This window comes from Stegodyphus dumicola, chromosome 9 (assembly GCF_044657685.1).
Source record: "Stegodyphus dumicola isolate Sdum_Otavi_A_Nest chromosome 9, ASM4465768v1".
In the NCBI taxonomy this organism is placed as follows: domain Eukaryota; kingdom Metazoa; phylum Arthropoda; class Arachnida; order Araneae; family Eresidae; genus Stegodyphus; species Stegodyphus dumicola.
In genome coordinates, this window is record NC_140776.1 from 87,198,096 (window position 1) to 87,209,743 (window position 11,648).

General features: G+C 31.5%; 1 protein-coding gene across 1 annotated transcript in view; it reads right to left on the reverse strand.

The window, feature by feature from the left end:
* The window catches only part of LOC118194847 (uncharacterized), a 69,295-nt gene extending 60,765 nt beyond the window's left edge, over positions 1-8,530 (reverse strand). The window contains exon 1 of the mRNA XM_035366057.2: positions 8,101-8,530. Coding sequence (XP_035221948.1) covers positions 8,101-8,110 — 10 coding nt within the window. The 5' untranslated portion in view covers positions 8,111-8,530. The remainder of the gene's footprint in view (positions 1-8,100) is intronic.
* Between the last annotated feature and the right edge of the window lie 3,118 nt (positions 8,531-11,648).

Consider the following 11,648-nt stretch of genomic DNA (forward strand, 5'->3'; position numbering starts at 1 on the left):
TATCATCTAAACAAAAATTGAAAACCTTTAGTACCACCACTACAAAATACCACTACCACCACCACTCTTGAACAATGCTCAGATCGCATAAATTTACGAGTGTTAGAGAAAAAAACTCAATCTGGATGCTGGGGTTTTAATTTTTGAATTTAATAGTTAAAAATACTTTGCTTCTTTGCGTACCACTTATTTTTCTCTTGCGTACCATCAGTTAAGTACCTCTGCTATATGGTAAATTATATTTCTCCTTTTAGTGAATTAATTACCATCCATATCCGTTTTAAATAAAAGTTAGAAAAATAATAAAAATAAATAAAAGCATAGAAGGCGTTTTTAACTGCATTTTGTTTCAATCGATATTTAGCTTTTGATAATAATTTTGAATACAAAAATTTTAAATATCGCCAGAAATACAGCAAAAACGATGAAAGTCTGCATCTTATAAATCCACCAACGGCCAAGCGTTAAAAATGCTGAAGAGTAATAATTCGACCGGGGTTAAATTTCTGCCGGTCGGGTTGGATGTATGGTAGTTTTCCTGATTTGTTATATGCGAAACGGGATTACAAATCTTCGCCAAAGACATCCTTCCTCTTATGCAGATAAGCTCACTTGCTTTGCTGTAATCTAAATGATCCAGTTTGCTAAATAAGCATTTTCATGTGAGAGTGTAATATCAGTCCAATTTAATACTAAATTACATAGTATAAAACATTTTGAATTATCAGTTTTTGAAAATAATAAATTATAGAATAGTTTTTTTAATTCTTATCGAAATTAAGGATGATCGTGATTTTTCTCAATATGCAGGATATTTTTGTGTACTATCTAGAATAAATCTGTGTTTCATTATTTCTTTTATTTCTAAAACATAATATATTTTTCTTTCTGATCTGTATGTGAATTTGCTTTTCAAAATTTTTATATCTTTTCATATTATTAGCTAATACGAATTGCGCTCTGCCCTGTTTTTAAACCCAAAGTCTCAGTTCTCCACATTTTCGAAAAGAATTTCAAACTATTCCCTCAACTAAAGCAAGTTTGAAATATGTTATTGTTTCTTTCTAATGGCTTTAGAAATGTATAAAATTGTAAAACATGAAATAAAAATAGTTATGTGTAAAGTAGAACGTTATACTTTGCGAATATCTGTTTTTTGATTTCAAACTCTCCAAACAAGGAAATCAAAACAAGAAAAAACTCTTCGCGGTACAAATGAAACCAGCATGAGGATAGTGTCTTAAAGGATGGATGACTATGCGCTTTCAAACATCCTTCGCGGTTCGTAATTTCGTAATTTGATTAAGCAAACCACGGCGAATCATCTCCCACAAATGCTCAGTTAGTGTAAGATCTGGGGACTTCGGTGGCCGCGGGGTTTATGTGCTGATCATCGCCACGTACTGCCAAGCGTTAGCTTCCTGGAAAACATCATTTTGCAACGGTTTTAAGTACGATAAGTGCGACCGCCTGTCAACACTTCACAAATGTATCTTCACGACGTATATGTGCCCTCATTTTACCTCTGATACGAGCCAGGAGTGACCGATTTCCCACGGCGAAGGCGCTGCATTTTCGAGCAGTAGCGTTCAAAAGTCGCAGAAGGCTTGGGTCTGTCTCCAGGCTCTTACTTAGCGACTATTCCTGGTGAAACAGAAGTGAGACTCGTCGCTTTACACTACCCTGTACCATTCAGTCATTCACGAGACTCCGAGACAATTGCAATTGTTGTCATCGGTGCCTTTGCGCCAAAGACAACCTTCTTAATAGCGGCATGGCCGTTAAAATCCGTTTATTTTATAATATATCCAACCACTAATTAAGAATATTCACAGCATTAATGGAATTAATAAAACATGTTCCTAAGATGATCAATACAGAAACTTGTGACTATATTGTGCAATTTTCATTTAGTCTCGTATTGAGTGCTATGACTGTGACAGTTTGAATAAAATAAAGTTCTTATTATAATTTTGGGTAAAATGTTAATGTCCCCCCAAAAAAACTAATTTAAAGATAAAATTTGAATCCATGTATATCAGAGGAGTCATTAATTTTCAAATCGTGAATTGTAGATGAGTAAATCAATGGTCGTAATGTAATATTTTTACTGAATGGTATAGTATTAGAAATTTCTTTCAAATCATACACAACGAGAATCTTTTTCTTCTGTAATGAAATAAGTTTATATTACTAACACTGTTATTTTAGAATTTAAATGAATTTCAGTTTTCTTTCTATTAACAGCAAAATTGAAAAACTGAAGAATAAACGTGTAATAAATAATGACATTAGGAAAAGTATTAAAGAACATCGGTTTGTAAGTGACAATAATGAACTAAATAAGGCTTCTTATCTTGATAAGCAATATAGTAACCTAATTTAGATAATAAATTAAAGATCTTATTCAGAGGGGATTGACATTTCTTAGTAAACAGATTTCGCATATTGACTACCAGAAATACAGTATAAGTACCTCTGTCCACCTAGGTTTGCCTAACTACTACAATCTCTTTAATAAGTCAACTAGTGCAATAACTAGTAAAATCTCTTCAATAAGTCATGGTGCGTCTTATAGTCTGAAAACTGCAATTTTCTCGCTCTCAGTTTAGGTATCAAAATAAATGAGCAAATAGAAAGATAAGATTAACGTATGCATAAAGCACAGATTCAAGTAATGGATATCAGGTTTATGCTAAATATGAATAATAAATTATATCTTGGTATTTAAATGTATAAAACAAAAAAAAAAAAGACAAACTCTATTTAAAATCACTCGTATTCTATACAAATTAATCAAACTTAAAAAAAAAAAAAAAAAAAAAAAAAAACTTTATTATTAATTCTTTAAGAAAGCTCTTTAGGGAAACTGCCTCAAGATTAATCGTCAACCTTGTCAACAGGGTAAAATCAATTAGGTAAACAAACCTATCAGTTTTCACCAACTACTGATGAGCAAAACAAATAAGTGTGGTATGTTTGGCATGTAACATTTACAGAACAGGCAGAAAAACATTCCGTAAGACTGTTTCTAGAGAAAAGTGAGACGAATCATTTGATGCATTTCATAAAAAAAGTCTTTCGCAATATTTTGATAAAATGCTGAAGGAAAGAAACGGATACAGCCGTTTATATAACTAACGTCGAAATCACATATTTGGTTTATATAAAATGGATTTCTTAAACATTTTTTCTTTTTCTTTTTAAACGCCTGAAAGAAGTTTTTTCGAAAGAACCTCTTCGAAACATAATTATTTTTAGTTTTGATAAAAATCACATCTACATTAAAAATATGCTATTGCCAATTGATAATGAATAAGAACTTTCATTTATCATCGTTTTGGTTTTTAGTTTATTTGTTTATGACAAAGCACTCGAGGGCTATCTGCCTAAGCGGAGGGGTGATTTCATGGATGACTTAAACTGGCTCGTATACACGTTACACATAATGAAAACGATGAAAATGCCCATGTAGTCAGTTCGTTTACAAAGATTCAAGCTCCGGACCGAACTGCTAGTGTTCAGCGACTTCACCGTTCGGCCGCTGAACGGCTCATTTATCATGGATAATATAGAAATGTTTTCCTGAATGCAACGTTAAGTTAATTATTTAAAAAGACATTTTATCAGCACTTGTTAATAACATTTTCAAAGACATTTATTTTACGCGGTGAGCATTATAAATAAAATAGATTTCTAACGTCCTATAACAGGCTGATGTTAATTATACTACTATGCAGTATAGTTTCTAATAAAAAAAATTCAACAGTTATATTGAAATCTTCTAGTAATACAAAGAATGTAAACTCCCTCCTTACATATATGCACACACAAAAAGAAAAAACAAAATAATAGGCTAAAAAGTTTTAAAAAATTAAACCTGTTCTGCGCTATAGCTGCAGGATTGAAGTAGAATAAACCTAAATTATATAAAGTTATTATTATATTGGAATCAAAGCAAGGCAATTGCTCAACATTATTAATAATTGCTAACGTGTACCGTCACGAACGACATAGTGGATTGCAAATATATGTCTTTACTTCACACAATCTCCTCCTGTCTCAACCACTATCATTTTGCTCATTTATTCAGTAATCAAGCACTCAAACTATTTTTTTAAAAAAAGGAATGTTTCAGAAGTATATGAAAGATTTAACACTTTATAATGACTTTAGCAATAATCTGTTTTTGTTTAAAACTACTTTTATTGGGTTTAATGTGTTCTGTTTGAAAGGCCTGACCTTGATCATAACTCTAGAATTCAGAACAGAACGTTTCTTCTCAAGAATAAGAACTTCAAGCTTAGACTACATAGATAAAACAATTTCCCATGAACTTTCCATGACTACTCTCCATGAACACACTTTTGCATGACTGTAAGACTTTCAGTCTTAAAATTTCATTAAGTATCGAGAAATTTAGCAGGGATATGACTAAATTCAATAGCATTTAATGAGATTTCTCTCATTCAGTATTTAAAAAAAAATGGATAGTTGGTCATTTTGTGGTAAATTCCTAGTGACGTTTTCATTTACGATGCAAGTTCTATCTGTATTTTCACCGAGGTCACCAAGCGTGAACAAATACGTTAAGTTTTTATCCCCCGGTTGTTGGAAACGTTTCTGAAAGATTTAAACTTTTCTTAATTTGAAGAAACGGACTCGTTTGCTGTCGCGATTACCTAAATAAATCTGCGTTCCTTCTAGACTAATGCAAAAAAATTCTGTCAAAAAGGTCTTAATTTTTTTTTTAATTTTTTTTTTTACAATTATAGGTTTAGGAACGTTTTAATTGAAAGACTAATTAAGAGAGAAAGCTTGTTAAACTAAAACAGGATATAGAGGGAATGTCTTTAAAATCACCAAATCGCAGCATCAAAGAGAAACCATAACAACATTTATAATCGTCTATAAGCAACAGCTTCTAGTAGAATGAATTGCACTGTTCAAGTGGACACTCTTAACACAATTATATAACTTATAAACTATGTTTCTGGGATACAGGATTTATGAAGTTTAGCAGATGTATGTAAATTGCAGTAAACATCAACAAGCACGTATTGATTGATTTTGCTATTTAACTAACTATGTAAGCAACTATCCAGGCTGTTTCAGCGATATCAATACTACGTTTTCAGAAATAAATCTGAACTTCCATCCTCCAGTCATATAAATAGAAATTATTTACGTCAAAACCATATATATCAACAGATGGATAACCAGACGGTCGACTAAAATTTATAAATTCCTTTTTTAATAGTTGATGGAAATACAAATTTTGAGATCTGATTTTTGTATATAAGTATTCCCTAGTTTACGGAAATACACAGGTGTTTACACATTTTTAAAACGACTTCCATAAAGAATTTTTTAAAAACGCATATATTTTCGAATAAAACTTCTGGCAACAGCTTATTATATGAAATAAGAAATATTGTCTGCTACTTTTAAATATTTATTCTTTTTTCAACATATCGCATGTAAACACGCTATGAATTTAAAATATATTTTTGCGCTTTCCGAAGAGAAATATTTCTGTTCCATAACTCAAAAACGCTGTAAAATACATGATATTAAAATTTCTAAGCGCAAAATAAGCGACATTAGTAATATTAAAGGGAAAAGTCTTCAGTCATTACTTCTGCATGTAAGTAAGACTCTAAACAGGCATCCGAAAAGACACGTACTGTTTCTTAATGTTTCTCAATGTAAATCGTTCTTAACAAGAGAAAATTCGCCAACACAGAAATCAAATATAAAGTTTTTAAATAAAACTGTAGAAACAATAAATGCAACAATAAACCAAGATTTACGAGTAAAAAAAAAAACTAAAAACAAAATATTCACCAACTTTTGCCGAAGCATGTGGCTTAATGATAAATAATTTGAAGAACCTTGTATGAAAATTGTTTAGCCAGAGATAAATGAAAATACATTACGTCCTTGATGAAGCATGCGTTTACCTAAATAACTTCAACGAAATAAGGTCTGTTTATGATCCAAAATTAAAATAAGAAAGAAAATGTACATACCTAGCTCTGACAATGCAAAGAAAGTTTTAATTATCGATTTATGATTGTGTAGGATTTTCTTACAATGAGAAATCAAAAATAGGAAGAAAAAGGGGAAATATGTTAAAAATCAACCAACGTACAACTTGAATAAGATAAAGCGAAATCATTCTTCGAAAAGTACCACTGCATTCCTTGAATAAATGAAAAATGATACAGGTATTGCATATATACCTTTTCAAAGTATTCCTAAAAATCCTCTAATGTTTCACCTATGGAACACGATTCCTTGAATCCCTTAAAAAATGCTGTTTCTAAGCGCAAACCCACCTCGATTGATGGGCTCTACAAAGTAGTGGAAGAAGAATGGAAATCAATAACCGCAAAAATTTTACGAAAAGCCGTTCTATAATCGAAATCGTGAGGCAGACTTATAACTCAGATAAAAGGCTATCAGATTGAACATTAAAAAAAATACTCTTTACATTTTAAGCATTTATTAAACGGTTCCAGAATCGTTCTAAAAATGTGTAAACACCCTATGTAGAACAGTAGCTTTTTCTTATGCAACCTTTCGTAAGCTGAAACAGCGAAAAGCTGTATCATTAATTTATATGATGAGAAGGATTTTGATCTTTCATAAGGTGCGGAATAAATGCAATCTTAAAACATCATGATTAAAAATTTACTCTTTTAAAAATTTTTAAAAATTAGAAACAGGTTTACGAGTTGTCAACTATGAAAATAAAATTTTAAAAAAATAATAATCTGTACGCATTCAGCATTCGGTTTAATATTTGAAATGATTTAAAACTCGACAGGTACATTAGGCTACTAGTTTAAGAATTAATTCAATGCAAAGAACATGAAGTCATACCTTTGAAACAAAGTCTTTAGATTATCAGTGCTAGTGATAAAGGAGAAAATTTGTTCTAATATTACTGCTCTGTGAATTAATTTCACCTGAAAATTTTTCCCTAACTCAACAAACCGAAGTTTAATTATTCAGGACACAGACATGCAAATTTTTCTTGGATGGCTTATAACCAAAGTTTTCAACAATTATTTCCTACTACCGAAGTGGCACACAATTTACTAAACAGGTCTTAAAATAAAACTGAAAAAAAGAATGGTATGAATGTCCATATGTATACATATAGAGAGAGGATTAACGTAGGAATGAGTACAGAATAATTTCCGTTTCAAAACTGAGAAAATAATGGGAAATCTTGAAGATTAAAGAAGGACGGACTAGACGATGGTCTTTGAGTCATTGAAGATTCTATAGTGGAAGATACCTAAGATATAAAACAGAAACGACAAAAATAATCTATTAGTATTTTGTCGCTTGAGTACATCAGGTCACTGTGACTGAAATTTCTATATCGGCCTGATATTTTTCTGTACTTATCGTCGAAAATCGAAGTTTTGTTGTGATTTGTAATTCATTTAAAAAGTTTGAAATAAGACAGCATGTTTCACTACCTACGGCGGACTATTTGTTTTATGCATTGATTTCAGAAATAAATTGCGAATTTTAATTGGGAAGATAATTTAGGATAATTTTGACAACTTTCGAAGATCAGTTGGTAAGATTTTCCCTTTTCGCACTTTTTTTATCGTAAAAGCAAAATTCCTCTTCGGTTTCGTTTTACTAATTAATGAAATTCAGGTCTTTCGTTAAAGCAAGGTGACGTAAAGCGAACATTCAAATAGACACCTCACGCCAGTTTTTCTTAGTTTTTACGTCTCTTTTTTCCGGTATTTTTTGGCTATACTCATTTGCAGATTTTTATTGTTATTTTAAATCGCCAAAAGGACTTATATGTACGTATTTATACACTGAAAATAGAAATTAATTCCAATAATATTATTGATTTATGAACAAACAAAAAAGAAAATACGGAAAAGATCAGTGATATATGCAAAATTAAACGAATTAAAAATCACTCTTTTAAAAAGAAAAATTCGTAGCTTTTCTATAGATATCTTCAAAAACTTTTAACTGCCTTTTCCATTCATAGAAATATCATATTTAAATATCAAAATAAAGATACAGTGCGAAGTAAAGTAAATAAAACGTACTCACCTTTACTCATTTAAGCATTGCAGTGTTTTTCAATTCCTCCATTCACTGAGAATTAGCAGTTCCACTCAAGCAGGCAACGAAGCTCTCTAGAACGTGATGCTGAATAAAATTTGAAATGTCCGAATAATCCACGGAAACACTTTCACTCTCAGATCCGCAAAATAAATTGACGGCGTAGAGTAATTTCAGATTAAAATCGTGAAATAGAAAAACCTTATTATTTTTTCGCGCTCTGAATTTCTTTATCACCTTTCCATCTTGGTTCTCAAGTAAAGCCAATAGCCATGTGCCACTCAGTAATAAGAAACGTATCATTTGCCCTTTCTTGTTTGTTGTGTTTTTTTCACCGTGTTTCTTCTTACCGTCACGCAATTAGGTTACGCTTCGAAGGAAAGGACCTATCAAAAGCGGCCAAGCGAAGTTGAACTTAGCCGAAAAAGTGATTTGTTTTTATCTGCTTCAGCTCGTAGGTGGACAGTAAATGGAATTTTGCTGTGGTTGCTTTCCTAATAAGAGCACTTTCAAGACATGAGTTATGCGCAATCGTCAATCAATTTTTCTACTGTTTGATTTTGCATGCTAAATAGAGGATAAAACTTCCGAAATACCGGAATTAAATTTTTTTTTTTCTGTGGCTGCTTTTTAATGGCCTGTAACAGTAAAACATTTGTTTTCAACTTCACTTGCCTTAAGAACACTGCTAAAAAATGCATGAAAGACATTTCTAAAAGAGGGAATTGTAATTTGAGGTACAATTGGTGTTCTCTTTACCCCTCATTGCAGCAAGTTCTTGATATTATTTGAAGGAAAATTCCATTAACGGAAAAGAAAAAAATAAAACTTGAATTATTGTTCAGGAGTGCAATTTCAAATATCTGTTAAATTTCACAGTAATAATTTCAAAACACCTACCATTTTCCCACTTTTCAAATATTATTATTTATCATTCTTTAGCACAGCCAGTCAGTCTCATTGCATTTCTTAAGATGATAAACTACAAGTTGTAACCTGGGCTTCTTTCTTCTCTGAATTGTAACACTCGCAAAATTCTCCTTTTCTCGGTTAACCTTCTGTTTCGTAATTATTCTGATAACGGCACTTTAGTCATCTTAATTTCTTCCACATGTAGCTCTTGATTTTCAACACAGTTCAGATATCATCAGGAACCAAAGAATCAGAGTTTCGCATTAAACAATGAACCGTGTAATGAAAATAGATATGTTAAATGAAATTAATTTGAAAGAGAATGGAAATTAGCAAGAACATTTTCTTGTTAGCATCCGACTGAGAAGGTTATAGTTTAATTTTTTTGAAATACTACACTCATTAAACATACTTCATGCTCATTCTCGGTGCTAATTTTGGTCTTTTTTCTAATTTAGTCTTCTTAAAGAAACGCATTGACATCGCTGGTTATTACGGTGACAATTATTAAGAATTGTAACCGAATATCTTTTTACCTTCCTACATACACTTGTTCAGTTTATGCACATGTAAAATATTTTGTTGACAAACATTATATACCTTGAGAAAAAACTGCTTAAATTTTATGTCCCCCACCCAAAAAATTATTCATAGACAGATGCAAAAATGTATGATGAGTATACGCTATCAGAATACGTAACTAAAAGCACTAACTTCATTTTGATCAAGGTCTCCAAACAGAATTTCTGAGTCTTGTGGTCAAGCAGTACTATCAAGCAATAGAAACTTTGTAGGTCAGAATTCATAAAAGCTAGTCGTAAAAGGGGCCAGACGAAGATGTCACCTACGTCTTCCTTGTGTAAATGAAAATATCTGAAAAGTATCATATTTTCGAACGCAATTTTTAAACGCATCTTATATATTAAAAAATATACTAGAAAAATTAATATTAGTTATTTACAGTTGTCATTTGTAGACTAGTCTGATAAAATCAGAACTTTTGTATTTAGCAGAATTCAATTTCACACGAGTCCTAAATCAATGCTCTTTTCTTCAAGTAGATGTAGTTTAAGTCACACAGTTTTGACAATTATTATACCCAGTTCAGTATATTATAGCTTCCCCCTCCCTAAAATGTCTTAGTAAAATAAAGCATATAGGGCCGTATAAAATATAAATTCTGCAAGCATTTAATAAAATGTATAGTAAGCTCTAGTTCTTTAAGCTATTATGGACTAGATCTACGTCAAGTGTTGATCCTTGCGAATTTTCGCACAAGCTTGAAGATGAACACAATAGGGGTAGGGGGTAAAAGACCATTTTATTGAACGCAATATACTTAAAAGACAGCACAGACTTACGTGCTTACAAACACCTAAACCTTGCAGTGAAAACTTAAAAGATAATGTAACATTTTAAATGTAAAGAGTAGTGCCAGACTGCAGTAGTGAAGACGGTATTAAGATTAACACCTGGATGAAAATAGAAGAGTCCGCTCACACTAGCGAAATCACGCAATGTCTAACCTTTTCGCTCCAGCGGTTTAAATTCTTCTATTCAAGTTAACACAATTACATCCTGGGGAGGAAACCTTAGGGGAATAAGAAAAAGCGGGAAAGGCTCACAAATTAAAATAACTATTGGTAAAAATAAATAAAACCCTACAGTATCATATGACTAAAATTCTTATAATATGAAAATGTATTTTTTTTATTCATTTCTTTTACTAGAAACTACAGATCTACTGTCAACCATTTAAGAGATGTTTAGTCGCCATTTCTTTGAAACTGACAACAAATGCAGAATACAGCAGATTAAAATCGCAGCCAAAATTTTATCAATTTTAGCTTGTGAGTTAAAATAACCATAGTTCTTATAACGTCACTCTATAAAATTTAAATACTTTAATTTTATCCCTTTTATAAATATTATTAATTTTCTCAAATTCACATTTTCCTTCCCAAATGGTAGGAGTAAACGGATTTGGTTAATACACTTTGTAGAAGTGTAAGCAAGAATATGTTACTTTATTATTGTTGTTGTCATTAGTATTATTATTTTCCATAAAAGCAGCAGGTTTATTCATAGCAAAACAAATTCTTTAATCCCCTACTAAAATAGTGATTAATCGTTATTAAAAATGCATACTTTTATATTCTGAATTCCTTATATCATTATTTTGTATAACAAGTAATATTAAAATATAAAGTCCAAGATTCGGAATTGTCGGGACATCGACGATTCTGGATTTTGGAAATTTCCGGATTTTAGGTCACTAGTTTAAATTTAGTAAGAGGACATATAGACATGGCTACAGTGAAGCTTCATTTATTGTTTGGGTCAGATAGAGAAATTCTAACCCTCCGCAACCATTCAAGGGCCAAACGTGTCATTCTGGATAACATCAAATGGCCATGGTGCCACTCCCTTAAGCTAGCAAGTGTTTGAAACTGTTACGCAGGAATCTCCGTTAGTAGCGTTTATGGCCCACTTCCTCTTTTTGTTGAAGATATTATACTCTCTGTTCCTAGAATTTGTAAGGAAAGGAGAGATTTTTTTACATGTATATTTTTTTCCGGTTGTTTGTCCAGATGTCCGGATATTGGAAGTCCAGCTTTTGGATT